The following is a 24,021-nucleotide window of genomic DNA, read 5'->3' on the forward strand; positions in this document are numbered from 1 at the left end:
TGTGTGTGTGTGTGTGTGTGTGTGTGTGTGTGTGTGTGTGTGTGTGTGTGTGTGTGTGTGTGTGTGTGTGTGTCTGTGTGTGTGTGTGTGCAATGAGTACTCAAGGTACATGCGTGTGTTTGTGTTGTTGTTGTCGCATTGTGCTGAGCATTGTGTGAGAAAAGCCTCTTTCTTGCCCTGGAGAGCAGGGACGATGTCACAGCTGATGTCATCCTTTGAATATAAAGGCCCACATTAGTCCCATTAAACAGGCACAGTCATCTGACCGGCGCTCGAGTCAATACAAAGTGCAGCTCTGTGTTTACCTCCTCATTCATATTCATTGTCACACTGCTCTCTCTAATATCGCTCCAAACAGGTCCTGAACATGGTGTAACTGGAATGCTAAGATGAATAAAAAACTGCCGAGATTTATGAATATTAAACAACTGAGAGCACAGATTTACAACCCAAGGGAATATTAGCATAAATGAAGATATTGTGGTTCTGATTGTTGCGGCTGGTGACACAAACTCAAAACAGACTACACATGTGCCTTTCTCTTTCTCGCTGTGATGTACTTGAACAGATGGTATGTGACAGCACGCTAACATCCTACTTTGTGTGACGCATTCAGGGGGAGCCCATGATGACCTCCACTGACCTTTGAAACACATGTACACACAGGGCCCTCAAAGTGTTTTTATCAACATCTAAGCTCTTATTTTTTTAAGATGAGTTCCCCTAAAAGTGAAAATTCAGTCATTATCTACTTATCCCCATGCCGATGGAAAGTGGAGTGAAGTTTCATAGTAAACAAAACATTTCTGGAGCCTCATGGCAAAACAGTGCTTGTTTTAAAATTTTTTAAAAAAACTGAAAAATTAAAACAAATAAAAAAATTAAATAGCTATAATCCAAATCTCCAGAAGACCAGAGACCCCAAACTGATTTTCAAAGACGTTATTTAAACCCTTGCAGTGTGATCAAACTTGTGAGACCACTGTAGACAGGTTGCGTGCTATTGCTTTTAGCTTAGCAGGTACAGTGAAGAGTTTGGCTTTAAAAAGAGTGTAAATAACATCCTTTCAAATAACAAGCTGTAGAGAGCAATGTTATGTTTTTCTTTCAGGCGTTTTTTTTTTTTAATTTTTTTTTTTTTACATTTTATCCTTTTTAAAGCCACTCTTCACTGTAGCTGCTAGGCTAAAAGCGTTAGCGTGCCCCCGGTCTACAGTGGTCTCACAAGCTTGATCCCACATCAACGGTGTAAATAACGTTTTTAAACCAGTTTTGGGTCTCGGGGCTTCCGGAGACTTGGATTATGGCTATTTATTTCTTTCTTTCTTTCTTTCTTTCTTTTTTTTCGGTTGTTTATTTTTAATTTGTAAAACAAGCCTCCATCTACTTCAGTTGTTTAGGGAATGTCATAAAGCTTTTTTGCTGTGAAGCTCCAGAAATGTTTTGTGGACTATGTAACTTCACCAGACTTTCCATCAGCATCAGGGTGAGTAGATAATTACTGAATTTTAGCATAAAAAAAAGTATAATAATTTCAAACACACACATGCTCTTGTGTTTACCTTGAGGTCTCCACTCTGTTCTCTTGTTTACTCTGAGAATGGGAGGATGCAGCTTCTTTCAGAGCTTTTATCCAGTTTGTATCTGGTTCTTGGGCTGTTAGTCCAGTTGCAGGACACTCTGACACTTGTTGAACATGAGAGATGCAGGGAGGAGGTTTTTCTCGTGATCTTCCCTCACACTGGGAAGCAGCACCAGCGGGTTTTACTGCAATATTATCTTGGGAATTAGACGCCTGATCATGTGGTTTCGCCGGCTGGGGAGTCGAAGCAAAATCTTCCTTGCACTTTGACGAAGCAACAGATGGGACTGTGATAACATCAGGAGTGATTTTATCTGTTGTGTCATTTTCTGCTGCCTTAGAGGGACCAATCTTTCCATCAGAGTGACAAACAGTAGTCTCAGTGCCTGTTTCACAGAGGTCTGAAACTATAATTGATCCCACGCAACCGTCTTTAGCAGTCCCTGTTAGATTTACAGCCTCTTGTTTTTCCCTCGCCTCATTGTTTTCCTCTTTTATCTCATTTTGTCCCTTCCCCTGGCTGCTAGCTTGCTCTCTGTCTATAGCTGCTTTATCTCCCTTTGTGATCTCCTCTACATCAGGGCCTTTTATGGGTCTTTGTGCTACTGAGCTGCTTTGTGAGGCAGAGGTTATACTGGAGCTTCGTGGCTCAAGAGGCTCGCACACTGTATCCTGAATTTCACACTCTTCAGTTTCACTACTGTTGCTCTTTAGAGTCATGGCAGCACTGAAATCCTTTTCCACAGTTTCTGGTTGCCCAGCAGGATCTGGCAGTGTGTCGGATACTTTTGTATGAATTTCTTCAGCCTGGTTTGCACTTGGAAAAACTTCTGTATGAATGTCATGATTATCCGTGCTGACATTTGATGGAGTCTCACGTTCTTGTGATGCAGACTCAACAGAGACCGCACTGTTCTCAGGTTCGTCTTGACAGGCAGCTGATAGATCACTTTTTTGCTGACCTTTACCGCCCAGATCACTCACAAACTCGATGTCTGGCATTAAATCTGTAGCTGACCCAACTCCCCCTAGCCCGGGGCTTTTATTCTCATCCATCCCCTGTCTTGTCTCACCTACATGAGAGCAACTTGTTACTATCCCCATGTCAGCAGAGGCATTTCTCTCAGCAGCCCTTCCACTCTCATTTAAATCACCAGCAAGGTTAGACGGCACATAAACCCTGTCATGCCCCGGCACATCTCGCGCTCCCTCGCCTTTCTCTAGACCTATCACTCGTTTATTGCCACTGCTGTCATCACCAGTCAAGTCATCCCTGCTTCCTGACTGACACAAACTCCCAACAGAGCCGTCTCCTCCCTCTGCTACCCCTTTTACCCCTGGAACCAGCACTTCAGCCCGCCTGACCTGACTGTCAGCCTTTCCTCCTCCCTCTAGACAGCCACCTGACATTTCCTCAGTGGGATGTCTGGATTCTAGACACTGCTGCTGTTGCTCCTGTTGCTGAGCAAAACAGTTTGGATCTGGTGTGGACTGCAATTGGCTGAGAGCCACACTCAAATGTGGTGCCGTGTCCCTGTCAGAGCTGAGTTCCAGTGTTGCTGTTGGAGTTTGGCACAAACTCTGGTCATAAACAGTCTGAGGTTCACTGCCAGACTCTACCTCAGCACTTATCATGTCCTCCGATGACCCTGCGGGTCTGTCAGGAGATAAGGAAGACATCTCTCTTTCTCTTTCCTCCTTTATATCGCTTATTGTTGATTCAGACTTTTGAACTTTATGTTTATGTGGTGGCTGCACATCTCTAATTTCCTCTACGGTCTCTTTATCAGGCCCATGACTCTCTTGTGATGTTGTCTTTCCTGTCTGCTGCTTGCTGCTGTCTGCTGTTTCCTTTTGATTATCATTTCTTGATTCATCAAACAGCACGGAGGTCTTATCTCCCATTTTGTGTTTCTCTTTGAAATTGTCTTGTTCAATCTCATCATGAGCCTCATCGGTAGGCAGGTCAGGGCTGAGTGGGCAGCTGACATTAATGAGGTCATCCTTAATGGATCCTTCACAAATAATAGGTTTAATGGCAGTGGAGTCTGGCTCAGTGTGAGATGGCGAAAATACATCATCAGATCCAGCTTTTGTACCAGGAGGCTGAGTTGGAAGAGACAGATTTTCCTCTTGGGAAAGTGGAATATTTACATTATTAATCACAGAATTTCTGTCCTCAAGTTTCAGACAAGTCTTATCTGCTTCAACGCTGGCGTCTTCCTGTTTCAGGTCCTGTGCAAAAGACACGCCCCTGCTTTTGTTGACATCCACGTCTCCAGAGACTTCGGTGATGTCGCCATCAGCACCGCGGTTTTCTGCCTGCTCAGGAAGAGAGACATCACAGTCAGTAATGAACTCCAAGTGACTCAACATTGGGCCAGGAGGCATCAGCACAAGAGTGGGATTACTGGCACATTGCTCGGTAACAGGAATCGACCAGTCGGAGGCTGTCCCTTCCTTTGTCAAATCAGTGGAGTGAGCTGTGGACCCCTCACCGGCTGTCATGGGTTCTGCAGTAACTAGTCCACAAGGAGGTGTTTGATCTAATTGGCTAGGAGGCAGATAATCAGCGTCACTAGGATTTGTCTGAAGAGAGGATGTGCAGGTCAAGGTCACAGTTTCAGGTTTCGAACTGGGGTCAAGGTCAGTAGAGAGCTGCCCAACAGGTGACTCATCATTTGAAGGCTTGCAGGTAACATCTTTAGCTGGAAGCACCGAAGACGAGGAGAGAAGTTGGTTACTTTCTTTTTCTTCAAGAATGACAGTAGCATCATTTGTTAAAGGTAACTTATCTATCTCTTTCTCCTTTGACAAACACAGATTTACAATGCCCTTCTCTGTTTCCGCCTCTTTAACTGATAGATGATCAGCCTCAGAGATGGCACTTCCTGCTGTTTGTGAAAGGACAAAACCTCCTTTATTATCAATCTGATCCTTCTCGTTAGGATATGGAAGCTGATTTGAGCAGGCCTTGTTGTCCACAGTGTTTGTCTTCAAGTTTTTGTTACCTGACTGATCTTTCTCGATGTTTTCCTTGGTGTCTTTAGTCCCTGTATCTCCTTCAATCACTTGGACATCTTTCTTTGGATGTGTTAAGTCAGCTGGGCTCTGTATTGTTGCTTCGTCCTTCGCAGGAGCTGCATTTGAGGGGATTTCTGGCTTCTTCAAGCCGAGGAAGTCCGGGAAGGTGTAGCAGGCCTCGACAACAGGGTGATGCAAACTCTCGTGTACAGTCAGCGGTGGCAAAGAGGCGCAGTCCAACGCCGTCATGTTCCTGAGATCCAAGGAGGAACTGCCCTCTTGTTCGTCCGCAAAGTGAACTCTGTTGTTGCGTCTACTGCTGTCACATCCACCCACTCCAGACATAGCAGGGCTACCTCTACTGCTCTGGGTCTGGGTTTGGACTTTGATTTCAGATGCACTTTCGGCTGCCCTGGCTTCTTTTCTGCTACTTTCAGGCTGAACCTGTTGATAGTTGCTCGCTAGCTGCTCGACTGGGATTTGTTGTGAAGAAGTCTGAGGTGAGACTGAAGACAGGAAGACTTGGCTGGAGTTTGTCTCTGTGATGGATGACTCCTCACGAGTATGTTCCGAAGACAGTTCTTCCTCTGAAATCAAATTCAGATTGAGATCAGCCCTTACCCCTCTGTTTGCACTGCTGTAGCTCTGTTCAGAGTGAGTGGGGAGAGGTGAAATTGCTGCGCCATGCTGCTCCTGGCAGGGGTGAGAGAGACGGTCCTTTTCAGTGCAGATGCTCTCAGTGACGGCAGCTATCGGCTCACTCCAGCTCTGTGGCTTCAACTGTGACTCGGCAACATCGGTGGGCGGACACGTCTCAGTCCCAGCTGATGACACCCCACTAGCAGAGCCTTCTGGCTGGCTGAATGAACTGTGCTCTTTAGCCAGCCCTCCTTTCTTTTCCACCTCCTCTCCTCCTCCTCCCCCCTCCAATCCCGCAGCACTGTGATCCTGACAATCAGGACCAGTGAGTAGCCCAAGGGGAGATGTATTGATATAGGCTTCTAACCGTATTGGCTCCTTTTCTCTGGCTCCCTCTTCAGCTGGTGAGATCTCAGTATTTGCACTGCGAACGGTTGTCTCTGCCGGTCCCTTCGTATCAGTCTCAGCCGAGTTGTGTGGCATTTTGCTGCTGCAGCTCTCCTCAGATGCAGCCTGTCCCTCTTTGGCTGAGAAAGCAAGTGAGCATTTTGCCTGTGAACAGATTAATGAGAGCGGAGGAAGGCTGTCCAGGAGCCCTTCTTTCTCTCCGTCTGCAGAGCTGAGGCACTTTTCTATTCCTCCCAAACCTTTCTCTCCTACTGCTTCTGCGAATGCTACAGTAGCCACTCTCCCCAATGAATCACTCCTCACGCTTTCTCCCTCTCCCTCGCTTTCTATCACTTCTGGCAACGTGGGTGTTGTCAGTGGCAACGCAGCAACTACCAGTAAAGCCTCTTCAAGGGCACTCTCCACGCCACTCTCTCCCACACAAGTTCGGCTGCTGGAGAGTGGGTTACGATTCTCCTGTGTGAGTATCGCTGCCTCTGAGGTAACTATAGCCTCCTGTGTTTGTGCATCTGACCTCTTATCAGCGGCAGTATCTTGATTGATAACTGTGGTTTGGACATGTGTCATGGGTGTATTTTGGTCGTTGATGACACCTCCGGTTGCATGATGCTCCCGCTGTGGGGTTTCATCTGAATATTGATTCATGCCACATGGGGCCTCTGTATGCTTGTGGTTTTCTGACTGATGGGGCCTCTGAGAAAGGGCCTGGCTAGACGCAGGTGAACAGGCTGAGTCGGTAAGATGATCCTGCCTGCTCTGACAGGATGATAGCGGGGGGCTGGAGCTGGGCTTTCCCCCAGGAGTCAGCTGTTGCTGGTAGTCGAACCCATCATCAGACTGTTCCCTACAAATCACAGTCTGCGTGTCTGCCTGTGACATTGGTTTCTCATCAATATTTGCATTTGAATCTGTCTGATTTCCTGCTTTTATGAGAGACACAGCCTCTGAATCATTTTCAGGTTGCACTACTGTCTTTTCTCTCAGTTCAGTCCTCTTCTCCATCTTTTTCTTCTTTCTCTGTTTCTTTTTGTCTTTCTTCTTTGCCTTTTTGTCCTGCTCAGCCTCTTTGTCACTCCGTGGATTCATCCATTTGTCTGTTTTTGACTCCTGGTCCTCCTCAGTGTGATTGTTTGCTCCCGTCTCTGTCTCTGACAATGCATCTTTATCCTTTAAATGAAGATGGATGCACTCCGGTGTTTCATGAGTTGCAGCTTTACAAACATTAATATTGGACTCATGGCTATAATTCTCTTTCTTTATGTCTCCAGTCTCTGTTATTGCCTCTGTGCCTTCCTCCCTAATCACTGTATTACAGTCTAGAGAGCCATTTCCCTCAGTAGCTGCATCAGAACCAACATGATCGTCTCTCTGCTCAGTGAATGTGGCATCTTTTAGTGCCCCTTTAAATGAATCTGTTGTTGTTTCTAATTGTGTATGCGTGGGTGTCTCCTTCTGCTTATCCATCTCTGATTCTTTTTCTGGCTTCATCTCTGGATGTTTATCCAGGCTCTGTGTTGCCTTTATTTCACTCTCTGCAAACCCAGCATTATTCCCAGTGCCTAGTATGTAATTCCTAAAACTAAACACAACTGTATCCTTCTGAGTGTTTGCTGCCTCACTGTTTCCGTGTGTATTCTTGTTTCCATGGCCCCCGTTGCTATGTCCTGGCTGGGCTACGATTGGAGGCAGTGACGATGACTCACTGGACTTATTAACCATCACCTCTCTGGTTTTCTCCCCTACATTATTAAACGTCTCAGGCGTGGTGGAGTTAAGTAAGCCCAGTGAGGCCATTTGCTCTTCACATTCCTGGAAGGCCTCTTGGAGTTCTCGGTCGAGGAGCACAGAAGGGGGAGGGGTCTGGGGTCGGACGTCCGGGTAAGGTGTGGCAGCGGGCCACGGGGAAGGCTGGGCATCTGTGAGAACTGGGTCGCTGTCGTGAGGCCTGAGATGAGGGTAGGGTGACAGAGTTAGGAGTCTGGACTGGCAGGCAGACAGCTGGTCATTCCACGATGCCACAGAGCGAGCGACGCTATTGGCAGAACAGAAGCCCATGCTCTACGATATGCACACACAACACCCAACTGTGCCCAAGAAGGCTATTCTAAAACCCCCTACGAGGTACAATACCAGTTGTTTATAAGCATATGCTGTTAATTACCATGCAGGTCTGTTCATACACACCAAAACACATGGTTTATTTAGGCATTACAACAGCCCAGCAACAAGCAGTCAAACATAAGTTCACACAACACTAGTTTATTTCCAATAATTTGATAAAAAATAGTTATTGATGTGTTGTGACTCAGGATGCAACAGTATGACATTTTTGCTGTATGATGACTATCTGAGAAAATATCATGGTTTCATTGTATACAACACTGTTCTTCAATCCTGGTCCTAGTGGCCCCCTGCCCCAACAAACCTGATTCAAATGATCAACCATAGTTTGAAACCAGCATAACGCTGTAATCCTAGTTGGGACTATTATTCAGTTGTACAGCATTATTTATATTGATGTCTTTATTTTCATATGTTCAAAACTGCTAAACCGCTCGTAGTGTTGACTGCCAAAAGACTTCCCACACTGTTTCATTCTGCTCTTTGTTCCACTGCATTTATTTATCCTGCTACACTGGTTACTATGTGAACAGGGAAATAGTTAGCCATTATCTTTATTTATATCTATATGCTCATATATTCACAATAACCGTCACTCTGCTCTGTGTTGCCGGCCAAAAGCTCCCCACATCAGGAGCTAATCTCACTTCTTTATTATGCTCTTTTCATCGTTTTGCATGTGTGATGTTGGTGACTATGTTGTATTTGGTAACACTTTAAAATACCCATCATTAATAAATGGTGCATTTTATAGTTACTTAAACTTTAGTTTGTAGTTATGTTCACTATCAACAAACAATTAAATGCTTTATAAACCATTCATTAAGCAGCTGTTTATTATGAAGTTGCAGCTGATGGGTATAATACTGTAAATGGTTTATAAGCATTATTAGGATGGCCATTATAAAGTCGCTGCCTTTACAACTGCTTAAAATGGCTCATAAAGCATTTCATTGTTTGTAACTAAAGATGAATTAACTATAAATGTACCATTTATTAATGATGGTTATTATAAAGTGCTACCTTACTGGTATTTTTGCATATTTTTGTGTTTGGCTATGGGAAGCAACATTTCGTTTCCATATACTCTGTATGTGTATGTGTGTCATGACAAATAAACAAACTGGAACTTGATTTATGTCTTGTATTTCTCATGCTTACATTTAAAGAATGAAGCTACAACAGCATGAATGTGACAATATTTCCAGTAGCCACTACTAAGAATTGTATAGCAGCATCCATATACTGTAGTGTACACTAACCACAAGGCTGTTGTGTACTATGTATACGTATTATGTAATACGTAATTACAGCCTTTTTATGTTCCTTTAATAAAAAAGGGAAGTTAATCAATCATGTCACCACATAAACGCGCTCAAAAACAAATACTGCCTCATCAATCAGATATCAAAGCGGTGTAACTGCCTTCCAAAACACTCCCTACACTTCACAGCTAGCATTAAAATCATTCCTTTAACAAGTCGGCTCACTTTGTGCCAGTCACTTGTAACTGCTGAGTCACTGTTCAGCCTTTAGCCAGCAGCAGCGCATGAAAATGCTGTGGGGCCGTCTTAATCTTTAATCCCCTCTGAGTGTATAGATCCTCCGTCATTATTTAGTTATGAAATGCCCTGCTGAACTCCCACTAGTCTTATTCGATGACAAGCAGGAGCCACGATGACATAAGTCTTTGCTCCTGTCCAGATGTGAATAAATAAAGTGAGACATGTTGTGATTGGTCAATACAGTCTTGGATGATTGCTCCGTAAAGTCTCTGTCATTTCCTTGTAAACACAACTTCTGCCCACGTTACTTACTCATCTCACAGACCTGCCACTCAAGCCTAAATCTAATTCACTAGGCACTCCCTACTTAAAGGCTGAGCAGCAAAACAGACTAAACTGTTTTTATATGCGACAAGCTCCGGCCTGCCATATCTACCTGAGGCTGAATAGACCAGGTGCTGCGTGTGACCAAAAGTAAAGCATCATTATACAAGACTAAAAAGTAGATGTAGAGTTTTAACTGAGGAATTAACAATTAGTTCCCGTGATACTCTTATTTTAAATTCATATTTTTACAAATTAGCATCAAGCAATAGCAAATACACTACTGCAATGAGGCAGGTTGTCAGAGCGTTAAAGACAAATTAGTGCGATTTATGCCAGAATGTCAGGCAACACTCGAGGCAGCACATCAAGTCAGTCAAAAGTCTGCAGATAATTCACCCAAGCATGAAAAAAACTGTGACCACACCTCAAAACAAGTCTGCTTAGACAGGCAACACCCACACAGATATCATCACACATCACGGGTACAAGTTAGAAACATTCAGTCATCCTGTCATCTTTCTGTTCCACTCCATGCTCCCCCGGTTTTACTCTTCATCATCAGCAGACGCCCCACTATCCCCCATCATGCTGAGTCCGTCATGTGGTACCTTGTATCTAGAACCACCGGTGGTCGGCTGACTTCCATGTGATGCTGCAGGCCCGCCAGCAGGGGGTTCACCTGCTCACATTTCCTCTCACCTGAACTAGTCTGAGTTCTGCTGACGCAATCCCACACCGCACATTTACACAGACACGTACACACATTCACACGTGCAACAAATCAGTATCAGATTAACTTCCACCTTGACTGAATTCATTCATACAAATATATTCAAATCTGTTCCCTTACAGCCACAACTCAAGCAAAATGAACATCCAATACATTATTATACTGTAATTCAACAATATGATGAACCTGCATCTTCTAGTGAATGCTGATACATGTTGTTTTTTTATCTTGGAAAATAATCTTGGTAATTTTACCATTATGTATGACAGACTGCTTATTGTAAGTGAGTGAGCAGGAGCGAGAAACTAGAGCTACTCACAATATCTAAAGCTAGTCAAAGTGTTATTGTGTGTATATTTGTTAACCCTGCAATTTTCTTTCTTTGCCTCTCACCCAATGCATGCTGGGATAGCCTCCAGTCCCTCCATTACCCTCAACAGGAATGAACAGGTGTAGAAACTAGATGAGGTAGAGGTAGATCAGGTAATGTGTCTGTCTACTTGGGTAGATTACTGACATACTACAACTCAAAGCCCCTTGTTGGTTTCAAATATTCAGTGTTTCTTTATAACTAACTAACTTTCTTAATAGACAATACTGAACTATGCAGGATTTTGCTAAAGAAGAAATTTAGACTTTGAAAAACAATCCTTCTCAATCATCACTTACTGTCCGACCAACTCTGCAGAGTGTATCTGCAGAGACCCTGCCCTCTGTCTATATTTTCATATTTTCTTAGTATTTTGCTGTGTTTCTGGATGTTTCTGGACTCACTGATTATGGAGCAAGATAATTGATTGTTGAGTCTCATTCTCAGGCTCTCCAAAACAGACGCCACAGGTTGGCGAGTCAACCCCTCCAGTTTTGGATGGTGTGTTTACAAACAGCAACACAACAGCATGACAAATCCTGCATAGAATGCCTTTAAATTTATGGGGGGTCCATGTCCATTTGTTGGTTGGTTTGTCAGCACTATTACACAAAAACTACAGAACGGATTTCCACAAAATTTGGATAGAGGATGTAGGATGGGTCTCGGCCCAGAATAGACCCCATTAACTTTTGGTGCAGATCCGGAAAAAACATCTGATCCAAGAGTTTGTTTCTCACTTTCTTTAACATTGCAAGATAGGACATTTTTCAACATTCGGCATTTTTAGGTGGCTGGTCTCTGTTAGTTAGTTAGTGGAAAAAGGGGACTGCCAGGCCTTGGCGGAGGCATGCGCTCTAACAAGTGCCATTCTAGTTTATCAAGAATTTGGCACTCAAGGAAAAAAGCTCCTTCGCTTCATGCAGGCTGTGTGGTTGTGGTTTGATGGATCTGTGTCATAACATTCTGATCCAACTATTGCTAAACTCTGATTGGTGCCTAGAAGTACGTGATGTCACCTTTTCTCTACTGAGCACAGCCAACTTTAAATCAAGCGAGGATGAAAACTCAAATATAGAAATCTCTCATGTGAAATAGTCAAAACTGTTCCAACTGTGTGAGAAAACCTTGGGATCATGCCAGACCCGGTGGCTCACAATAAGAAGCTGGTTGAGAAAATTGGTTGTTCGAGGCCTTTAACACTGGTTATGCTAGTACACAGTGTATATTTGGCATTTTGTGTGGCCAAGTTATTGTGTATGTAATGTAGAGAAGCTAGAATAACTACTGCTTTGACTCTCTATTTCCTTTTCAGGAAGTAGAAGAGGAATGCAAACTGGGGTTATCAACATTATTCACATTTCCTCAGAACTGTAAGAGCCACCACAAGCCAAGTCCACAACGAGTCTTTCTATGGTTTTATCTTGACACTAAGAGTGAAACTATGACAACTGTGTTTGTGTGTATATGTGTTTGTGTGTGTGTGTAACCACCCAACTTACCCCAGCGAGGACTCCCAGATGTTGAGCTCACTGCTGAAGTCTAGGCTGGGCAGCAGGTCATGAGGAAACTCCAGGTCCTCCTCCTCTCCAGCTGTACTCCTGCTCTCCTCCACCCCGGTGATGACTGGGACGTCTGGGAGAACTGGTTGGGACAGCAGACTCTGCTGGCTGGTGGAGGCTTCAGTAAGCAGCGTCCTCTCGTCTCTCTGGGTTGAACTCTCAGCTTCAGCCTGTGGGACAGTGAAGTATTATCGTCTCTGCTGCATGATAGAGTGTTTACTTAAACAAGTGTGAGCATGTTGCGGGCAAACATGGGGACAACTGGGGATTTAAAGCTCAAAGCCAAACATCACAAACAAACAACTCCACCCATGTGTTAAACTATTAAGTGTAGGTTGTGTAGTAATGCACAGGTCGCTTTGGCCTTCCACTCAAACACCTTATTTGTGTCCGTCAGCGTGCTTTTCTATTACTATTACTGAGATTCAAGGATTCATTTCAGGATTATAGCCTCAAATTTATGACATCAGCCTAATCTCTACTACTACCAAGTACAATTCAGAAAGAAGAAACATATTAAATCATCACTGCAGTCTGGTGTTTTCTACTTCACGAGGAAGTCTGCTCTATTAGTTTTCCCAGGCTGTCAAAACAATTTTTACCCAGCGACTAATCATTTAATGCAAACCAGTTCTGCTGGGCTGTGACAAGCATAATCATACATGTGGTTTAATCATTGTCTAGCGTAGATAACTTAGATTTCCAGTCTTTAACTCTTTCCTTTATCCCGAGTAAATAATTGAGATGTCCCTTGATCCAAGCCAATCCCTTTCTGAAACAACCTGTGGAGATTTGCATTTATAATGTGACTTAATCCGGCTTGAAACCTCATGCACGGACACAACATGGAGCACTTGGCCTTGGCTGTTTTCGCTTTTTCTGTTTGACAGATGGACAGAGTCCAACCACAGCCACACACCACAACACTTGGCTGTGGCATCGCGTTGCAGCAACACTGCCCTCACAACACACAACATTCAAACTGTGTGATGGAATTTCTCCCACATAGTCTGCCCTTAGTTCAGAGAAGGAAAGCTTTCCCTTATTTCTACCACTCAGACATAAACTGAGGTGAATGCAAGTGCAGGTGGACAAACCTACACTTGCACAGACACATATAAACGTGCAGCTATATAACCTCTAACACTCAGTGTGTCGGGAACATGTGCACATGAGCTGTTTATTACAGAGAGATCCTGTTTTCAGCGAGTTAGGATGTGAGAACAGAAGGATACAACACGACTGCGGTGGAGCTCTCCACTGCTGAGATTTAGAATTGAATCCGTTCATTCATTATTTATGAAGCACGAGTAGACAGCATGGCTGCACACAAGCAAGGGTGACTATCATGACAAGCTGAAATGACGAGCAAATCAATTCTTTACACAGTTTTGGAGACAAATGTATTTATATTTATACTTTCCCTATTATACTCTTGCATTGCTGTTTATGGTTGAATCTATTTTGCTCATTTAAAGGTAAAGTTAACCCCTCTCAGTCTTCACTCGTGACCCAGTGGAGGTGTGTGACAGTGTCTGTATCTGCAGAGACCCTGCCTTCTAACTTTATTTTCTCTTCTTCTCAGTATTTAGATTTTTGAGTGTCATTTCTAGGTGGACAAATACTGATGCTTTGGGTTGATGCATGGCGAAGCAACTACATCTCTCCAGAGCTGTTTATTACGGCTGGTTTGTTAACAAACAAGCAACCAACAAATCCTGCACAGTCTGCCTTTAAGTTGTTATTATGCTTTAATCCAACAAACCATTTTCAAGCCAAATTTGTATTACATTGATTATATAAAAAAACAATTAGATATTATGCTTCAGCTTCAAGAAAACAGAGTCCAAAATGTACCTCATGCTCTCGCTCCATCTCTGTCCTGTACTTAAAGGTGCACTATGTAGCTTTTGGGAAGAAATTTTAATCATGCTTAAACAAACTAAATAAACAAGCTATCTCTATCTTCATGAGTGAATAAACAAACTGACCTTAAAGGACAACACAGTTTCATACTGTTCTACTTTGTTTATATTTGGCGGACCCTGCCACCTTTCTAGCTTCAAAAAGTGTTCTGGGGACCTTATTGTCCTTTTCCAATACTACATACTGCCCCTTTAACTAGATGTGAATGCTGTGGATGAGACAGATGAACAAGTGAAGCTGTGTGTGTGCTCTGAGTCACTGACCTCACCTGTATGACCACTACAAAAAGCCTCCATTGCGTGACGCATCCAGCACAAATGGAGGATCTCTTGTGTTACTCACACGCGAATACAAGCCATACAAAATCCTGACTGTACCTTTAAAACTGTCAAAACTGCAAACCATGCACCCTCTCTTTCTCTCTTCACATCAGTGTACGCAGAGCTGAAAGCCACATTAGGTTATTTTTAAACTTGCTAATTTAGACTTTTCTTGCTGACAAAAAAAAAAAACAGAGAACATAAAACATCAGAGATCAACACAGTGTCACTCCGAACGCCTGTGATCTGCCTACTGCTGTGAAAGAAATCTTCCACACCTTAACTGGTCATACATGCAGAGATGAACCCACTGTTCTCATGATAGAGCTGTATGTTGACGTGTCTTGGGTTTCCTGTTTCCTGCCTGAGCTCTCACCTTGAACACCTCCACTGATATCAACTCAAAAACAGCGTGCGTGTCCAAGTTCACAGCCACTATTTCCTATATTCTTGCCCATTGTGTGAAGATGCTGGTGGAAAAAGCACTGCCCACGTTTCAGATTGAGCCTCTGTCTGTTATTAATTAACCCGCAGGAACAAAACAGAAAGCAAGCCGTGGTTGCCTGGCTACTTGTCCAGCAGTCAGTAAGTGATCCCCCACTGTTAATTCAATGTGTAGGAGCCCATGTGCTAACACAACTGTAATGCTTCACACATGACTGTAACAAACAGGAACAGGAGCCTCTCACACAAACATTAAACAACACATCCACTCTTTCTATCCCTCCAAGTTTCACCCCACCATCCCTGTGTTGCACTTACCCAGCAGCCTGCTGTGCTCCTCCACAGTGCTGAAGGTGACTCTACAGTGCAGTGCAGCTCCTCTGCTACCCTGCTACCTTGCTCGCTGCACAGGCAGCCTCTGCAGGGCTCAGTGTTTTGAAGGGGCCAGAGGACACAAACATGCTGCAACACATGCTGCTGCTGACGCTCCCTCTCTGTACTGACTCAGCTAACTTCCTCCTCCTCCTCCTCCTCCTCCTCCTCTCCACAGTCCTGTCCTGTCTTCTTCTGCTGCTGCCGCTCCCCTGTTAAATTTCCATGAGCCTCCTCAAACTCCTGCAGTGTGTGTGTGGAGTGTAGAAACACTACACTACCACGCACTGATAAACACAAAGCTTGCTGCTGGTGGGACTGACTGACTTGACTGGGCTGGCCACAGGGAAGTGCTGAGACACTCCTCCCCCTCTAATGTACACTCTTTCCACTCAGCTCTCTTTCTATCCCCTCCTCCTCCTCTGTCTCCCTTCCCTCTTTTTTCTTTCTTCCCCTCTTCCCTATCCACTTCTGCCCTCCCTCCTCTCTCTTCCATGCTGGTTGCACAGGCTGACAGTGCCTCTGCAGGTGAACACTGGGAATTAGGCCAAGGGTCGGGCCTGCAGTGACCCCCTGAGTGGGGATCAGGTTACAACTCCAAGAAGCTTTGGTTACATTCAGACACACAACATCCTCCTGCATTACAGAAGCTCCTACTTCACTCAACTTTGACCTCTCAGTGTTGCTGAGGTTTGACATCACCAGGACACGGCAGTGTATTACTAACATGCCAGAAAAGAAAAACGGATCAGTATCATTTTATAACATTAAGGTTTATTGTTAAAACAAGATGTTTTCACATTACTATGTCATACGAATTTATCACATTATGACAACAAACCTTTCTTGTTACAATAATATACTATGTATCTTTTTATAGGATGAAACGTTTCAAATTATAAACATAATGTGAAAATATTGTGTTAAAACATAAAAATATCTTAGACTTGGAGCCCAGCTAAATTTTTGGGGCTGATGCCGATACTGTGTTAGCAAGTAAATAAAACTTGTGTTATTGATATATCAGCTGATATACAAATTTTTTTTTTGCAATGATCCCTCAGACACTTTTAGCAAAGATATATATCAGAGGCTGGATATTTAAAACTTTTAAAATCAACTTTTATGTCTAAAATGACATCAGCACACTGAAACAACAAGCTTCACTGGGAATATAATAACTATTAACGATCCCAAGCATCTTTTTCTGCATTATAATCTATAAAAAGAAAGTTTTCATATCAGCGCATGTCAGGCGTAAACCACTACCGATATATCTGTGAGAGGTCAATATCGGTCGATAATATCAGTCAGTAGATAAAGTATAACCGTGGGGCTCTACTTATTGTAGCATGAGACGCTCTGTGTTATAACAATATGTTATCACATTATGACTTTAAAAGTTTTATGTTATAACAAAATAAAAACGTATAACAAGAAAGGTTTCTTGTTATTGCTTGATAAGTTTTTCCTTCATATAAATATGAAAATATCTTAAATGTTCTCGATATAATGTGATACTGATGTATTTTTCTTGTCCTGGAATGGCAGCAATAGGCTTCCAGACAAGTACAGTTGGACACGACAGCACCTTTTCCTTGACACTTAACTAACTAACACTCCTGGCATTTTAAACACAGTGTGATCCTTTAGACTAACAGCTGTCAGTGCGCTGAGGTAGTAAATGTCACCTGTGCCTGATTTACGACAATATAATCATTATCTCATGTGGATTTTTGTGACGTTGTGACCATTTCCAATGTTGAACACATTTGATAACAATAACAAAAGGACTAAAAATCAACCACATCGAACAGGCTCAACACAGCGTAAAACACACACTGACACAAATGTAGAAGGTATAAGAGGTTTGAAATCTGCTCATATTCACCATATTCCTCTTTCCAAGTCAGAGCCTAAGTATGATCGCTTTGCTTTGTATGATAAAAGTTGGGACGATTGGGACATACTGCTTTGTCATAATATTGCACTTTGAACTTTGACCCTTTTGCTCATACATCAGTCCAGTTTGCTTGCATACAGCAAGGAAAGATGCAGTTGGATGTCCTGGTATTTTTCGGCATACTGCATTTGACACACTAAATCTTTTTCTGATATACTAAATAGAATAGTAGTATGTTTATTTGAGCACAGCATAAGGCTGGCCCCCTTTCAAAGTCAGTTAAATGACACTCTGATTCTGAGTTTCAGTATATCAACAGCAAGGAGGAGGAAATGTGTGTGTTTTCAGGGCGCACTACTGAGCCCTATAACAAAAATTTTAAAGTTTCATGTTCGTATGGAATACACAAGATTTCATCTCCTCAGGCTCACACTCACACACTCTCACACACTCAGAGATATTGTACCTGTAGGTAGTCATTTTGATTTTCCTGAGGTGGAAACAGAACAACATTTTCTGGAGCGCCCTCTTCTGGCTGTAATGGGGAATGAAAGAGTTCAACAAGAAATCTTAAAGAGAAAAACCTCCTGTACAGCATATAGCAGTGGTGGTATGCACTGAGAACAAATCACAGTTGTTTTTAAGGCTAAGTTAAGAATGTTAAACCCACTCCACAATCACATCCAGTGAGGGTCCAGTGCACATTTCTTCAGTCTATAGCTCAGAGACAAATGTTTATGTTAATCCTATTAAGATAATCCCAAATTCCACTGCTGAAGTCCTCCAGTCACATGTGGAAATTATATTTTTTTCTCTATAGCTGTCTTTTTTTTGTAACTGCTGTGACAAAGTACACATTTACAGCAAAAAGCGATGCTTGAAACAGGTTCATTGCAACAATAATTCTACATGCAATCTGGAGGCATACATACAGTAATGGCCCTCCAACCATTAAAAGGAATGATGGATTTTATAAGATGCATTAAAGCAAGCTTGTAAGTATCAGGCTGTGTAGCAGTAATGGCATTTATCTCTGCTCTACCCCAGTTAACCACAAATTAGAACAAGAGATGTTATCTAAGTGCTTATTAGACGAGCCTCAATTAAACATGGGAATGTACACGGAGTCCAGAGCTCCATGCACATCCCATGTGTTTTACTGAAGCCAACAGTTAGTAATTAAGCGAGTAAGTGTTAGTTTTGTTAGTCCTCCGTGCACCGAAGAGTTCAAGGCATGTATGGCAGCACGGAGGGCAGCGAGTAGCAAATCCCGGCGAGCTTGCCCTTACCAACGCCTCAGTTGTGCTGCTCTCGTTCCCCATGGCTCAGCCAGCTGCAGGGCCACGACTGCCCAAACCAACAGCCTCTCACATCAGCTGGCTGAAAGACACTAGCACAGAAGGACCATCAGCATACGACTGTTCGCAGACACACGCAGAGTGAACAGGGGATCTGTGGTCCCTCGGTGGTCACACACTCATGCCCTGCAGGATTAGAGGTCTGTGGTATGAGGTTGAACAAGCAGGGAGGGAGAATGGTAAGTGTGTGTTGTTTCAAAGATTAGGAGACATGTGAGGCAAGACCTCCCTCCAGGCGCAAAGGGCAGGCTTTGACTCGGCCGATGTGGGCTTAAAAGCAGGAACAACATCCTCATTGATACTGTAGAATAAATATCCATCAATCATAAAAGTTGAGATCACTGTAAGGAAACATCAGACACATTTAACTCTCGCTGCAGTGAGTTACTGTGACGAGCAGGCCCCATCTGGTCTAAATTACGTCTAACAAATGACATAGCTTCCTAGAATAAAAACATCTTCACATGCAGTCTGTCATTTTGTGCCATGTGATTTGACTGTGGCCCAGATCAGACCCGGTACTCACATCCATCCTGAGTGATTCACTCACAAGTGGACAGCTCAGTTCGCAAGTCCGTCAGTTCTCACCTGGCATTAGCGTGCATCCCAACTCTACATGCAAATAAACACAATCATCACTGGGACAAAAAGACGCAATGTTTTTTACACAAAGAAATCAGGGTTTCATGTAAAGCATTTGCCGAATGTACAAGAAAGCCCAAATAAATAAGGATTTGACATAGAAAGCATTTCAGAAAGTTTATAAAGTATCTCCTAACTCAAAAACGTACAAAATTGTGCAATTTCTTAAGGGAGTCTGGGGACGGGGACAAAGTATAGCCTTTATTTGTCAAATTTTACATGTTTGCCAACGATAAAATGCTGTCTTCTTTTATAAATTTAGTGTCGATGGTGAAATCAGTTGAAAAAAGTCTGTTCAAACATCTGCTAAATGTTGGCAGGTGGCATTTGGGGCATTTGCACCAGTACTTCGAGCTTGGATCACTCAGAACGGATTTTAACACCAGGTCTGAACAGGGCCTGAGTGACTGTAGCATACTGACACAGTGACTGAGGCTGTAAGATAATCCTCACGTTGTAAATAACAGATTGTGGTGTCTCTTGGCTTCCAGCAGTGTTCAGTCTGTCAACTAACAGGAGCATCTTCAATACGATTTTTCGTTTTATTTTGAAAGGTTTAAGGAAATGGACAGCAGCTCTTAACCACGCACTAATTTTATATCAAATACAGGTAGAATCACTTATGTAATCAAATATTCTCTGTCGACCATCTTTCTTTCTGTCACGCGAGCGTTCCTCTGCTGCATGAACTGCAGCTGAGCAGTAAACACGGCTCACACAGGAAGGTTGTTTGTGCATTCCTCATATGACTGCAGGGACTGGACGTAGCTCTGTGTATAGTCAGAAAGCACTGACCTGAATATGTACGACTTTATAAATAGAGTTGTGCCCTGTCCACTGCTGTTAGTCTTTATTCCGGTCTTGTGCACAATTAGTCATGCACACTTTATTACCACACAAATTTAGAGGCTGTATACTTGAATTTTGTGTGTGTGTGTGTGTGTGTGTGTGTGTGTGTGTGTGTGTGTGTGTGTGTGTGTGTGTGAATTTTAATGTCTTTTTCATATGTCCTATGATTGTCCCATGGGGAAATTAATATCTGTCCCTTACATCTTAATTCTCACTTATTCCGTGATGTGCCAACTCTTCTCCCATGCCCACCTGCTTTCTATTTGTGTGAATGGGGTGTAATTTCACCCCCCCCACACTGTGGAAGCGTGTGCACTTTAACCGCCGGCAGTGTTTCAGGGCTTTTTGGCAGCGAGGAAAGCACTGGGGAAAATCATATGATTAGACTGCTGCCAGGTCCCCCTCTCGCCTCGTCGTCGGCCCGTCACTCACTCAACATGAGCCATCTTTTAAGCTCTTGTGGGTTTGGATGAGCACTGCATGTCAGTGCTTAGACACCTGCAGTGTGAGGTCACTGTTTCCTGCCCTGAATCTGACCCCTCTGACACAAAAACCCAGCAGGAACACAACTTCTAAACTAAACAGAATCCTGTATTTATGAGATATATAATAGATTCTTTCTCATAAAGAAACAGACCAAGAAAGCAGGTGCACAGCAGATTTAAAGCATAGCAGCCAAGGTAACTGTAGTAAATACACTGAAATGATCATACTACATTAAATGAGATGTTAATAGAAGCAAAACACAGTCACATGCATTTCAGAACAAGCTTTAACAAACCCCACCTTCTCCCCTTTGTCCCCCCACTTTCATATATTCACCCTCCTCCACCTGAAGGACTACTATAAACCAAACAATCCAAAATCTGCACCAATTCTGTGCTACTCACCACTGCAAACAAGAGACTTGTCCCCACACAGTCTGCCTCAAGCTTTTCACAAAGCCCTCTGCTCTGTGTTTACTGTCAGACTTGTTTCTGGAGCCCCGGTCCCTCTGTTGCTATTTTTGAATGCAAGCTCAGTGGGTGGAGAGGACGAGGGGTGGAGGGTGGACACAGGTCGGGGACAGGAGGAAGGGAGGGGATTGAACTGGAGCTAGGGGAGCCATGATGGTGAGGGGGGTCACCTGCTCTGACTGAGGCTCAGGAGGCCGGTCAGGAGGCCGGAGGGGGGAAATAGTTCTAAGGCAACACTGTAAACAAACAGGAGGTGTCAGACCTCCTCCTGGACTGATTACGTCTCTCCAGCTTCTTTCCCATGTATTCATCCTCTTAACTCGTGTGCTGATGCCCTTTGAAGGCCTCCCCTTCCGTCCACAGGGTCCAGCAGTTCAAACACACTCGCACAACCACAAACCTGCAGTAAAAAAAAGCTAAAAATGGCAGAAATAACAAAGCAAACCAGAGACAAAATTGCAGATTTAGACTACAGAGGGTTTGAAATGTATTTTGGGAGCTTTTATATCATCATCACAGAGGCCATCTTGAGCTGAGTGCCCAGTCTGTGGCCATTTCTATCATCCCTATAAATACCACTGATTTGATCAGCTCTGTTTGTGACAGTCGTCACAGCATCCTCTAAACACACTTGTTCCCTCCTGTCTTGCCCTGCAGGTTTCTCCACTGTCAGCTGCCTGTATTCAATCCGTTTGTCAACCTGCCTTCCGTCTCCCTCCACCACATCAGCATCACCCTCTCACTTTTATACTCCTCCTCCCTTCCTCACCCCCTGCTGTTCGCCTCCACGGCTCCTTTTCCTCCCTGACGTCGCCCCTCCTCCAATACTAGAGTACACCTTCTCTCAGCCCCTCACCAGTACAATTTATTCCAGCTCCTCTTCCACACTCTCTCTCGCTCAGTCACACAGGCATCGATGCTACACTGCAGTCAGCCTCTCCTGTGTTTACCTGGCGGCGTGAGATTCTGATGCAGCTCCCCATCTTGTATTCCATGTCCTCCTCTGGTGAAGTGACTCTGGCACTACACGGCTGGCAGAGCACCTTCCTGCAGAACTGCATCCTTATCAGTCAGAGTCAGCATTGCCAGAGCAGGCAGATCTGTGCTGGAGCTACAGAGTGAGTGTGTGTGCACGCCTCTGTGTCTGCAAGTGGCTAATAAACGCTCCTCACTGCATCGCCCATGGTGCGCCTGTGACATGTATTTTCAAGCCATTGTTATATAAAATCAACATGACGTAAGGAGTCCAGCTTGATCAAGTGAGTGTGAAAAAAAGGGAGCTCCTCTTTCCAGCCTCATGTGCAGCTTTGCCTCACATCACGGCACGGGTGAGCAGACTGAAGCTCTGCTTTGGAGGGAAAAATGCTCAGAGAGGGAGAGAGGAAGAGATGGGAGGCAGCATAAAGGGTGCCTGTCGCTTTAAAAGACCCTGGAGATGGCAGGGATGATGGTGGTACATCATCGTGATGAGGATGCACGATAGTGCTCATCCAGTGAAATGTGATCACAGTGAAGTTCACTCAGCCAAAATAGAGCAGGAGGGACAATATCAGCCAAAACAGACTGAAGCATTATGTGTTTTGTTAGCTCCAGTCTGTCTGTTGTTGCCTACATATTTGTACAATGAGAGCAACATGGATCCTGAGTATATATTTTCCCAACATACCACAGGACTCAGTTTAACCGCCTACAGTGTGTTTTCTTTGAAATTAAAAATTACACAATTAAGACCACGTGAACAAAGACTGTTTTGTGGACACTTCAGCCTAACCTAGAGATGTGTGATATGGATTTTTATTTCAGCAATAACCGATAACTACCTGCTTCTCTTGGTTGATACCAATAACTGATCATTTCCCCTTTTTTTTTATTTCAAAAACCCTAAAAATGTAGTTTATGCACATTAGCAGATACCAAAGGCTAAGATGTAGTGAGCAAAGACAGATGATTATATTTCCATACCTCTAATTAGATTTGTTGTCCTCTAGTCTACACTGCATGGCTCTACCCAGCAGCAACAACAGCATGCTGCACTTGTTCTTCTCCTTCTGTTTATTGGCGGATTGCAAACCACCACCCACTGTATCTGTGTGTGCTGCTGAGAGCATTATTTTCTTATTAAATTAAGTGTTAAATAGCTCTATATTCCATCAGTAATCACTGTAATAGAGTCTTCAGTCAGTAACCCACGTCTCCCCTCCCCCTGCTCATGCAGTAAAAGAGAGAGTAGAATACATTTTCCGGTATCCCTGCCTGCTTTATCCAATCAGGACAGAGAAGTCGCAGTCCTGTCTGCTCGGGCAACACACAGAGAGCAGGACCCTTCTGTTCTGGTACCTACACCGGCTATGTGGAACAGGGAAAGCTACCAATTACAGCGCTCCCTGTGACACTTTTACTACCAAACAGGCCAAGTGATGAAAAACACTTGAAGAAAAAATAAAGAGGCCAAGAGAGCTGCCTCAAAAAAAGAAAGTCATCCAAGTTTGGTGACATAGAGGGGAGAGAGGGGGGATTGCCGATTCCAAAACGGACAGGAAGTTAGCTAAAATGACGACAACACATACAGCAGCTATTGGTCAATAAAATAAATTTAGCTGATGAATAGCCAATAATTTACATTTCTCATTATTGGGCTTGAATTTATCAGGCTGATTTATATTGTGCGCCCTGCGCAAATTATGTTGATTGGTGATCAAGCAGCATATCACCATCACTAGGATAAAGGTACACACACAAGTTGTACTTCATTGTTACTTTTAAAAAAGATGAATCATGTTCAATTATATGTTGTACTGTTTTCTCACAATCTTAAGGCAGTTACCAATGAATATTTTTTCTGATCAGTAGAATCCTCCTATAAAGTAGTTTCATCAAGTGTTAAAAATATAAATATTGATTAGCTGTTCTGAAATGCAGTATATAATGCCGAGACATTCTGCAGAATAAAATTAGCTATCAACAATTTTCAACACCGGTGCTC

General features: G+C 43.5%; 1 protein-coding gene across 1 annotated transcript in view; it reads right to left on the bottom strand.

Annotated features, from left to right (window-relative positions):
- tacc2 (transforming, acidic coiled-coil containing protein 2) overlaps positions 1-22,099 on the bottom strand; it is a 57,888-nt gene extending 35,789 nt beyond the window's left edge. Inside the window, 6 exon segments of the mRNA XM_073482332.1 lie at positions 1,563-6,576; positions 6,967-7,598; positions 10,215-10,325; positions 12,200-12,438; positions 17,700-17,768; positions 21,989-22,099. Of these exon segments, the coding sequence (XP_073338433.1) occupies positions 1,563-6,576; positions 6,967-7,598; positions 10,215-10,325; positions 12,200-12,438; positions 17,700-17,768; positions 21,989-22,099 (6,176 nt within the window).
- Positions 22,100-24,021: the final 1,922 nt, after the last annotated feature.

This window comes from Pagrus major, chromosome 15 (genome assembly GCF_040436345.1).
Source record: "Pagrus major chromosome 15, Pma_NU_1.0".
In the NCBI taxonomy this organism is placed as follows: domain Eukaryota; kingdom Metazoa; phylum Chordata; class Actinopteri; order Spariformes; family Sparidae; genus Pagrus; species Pagrus major.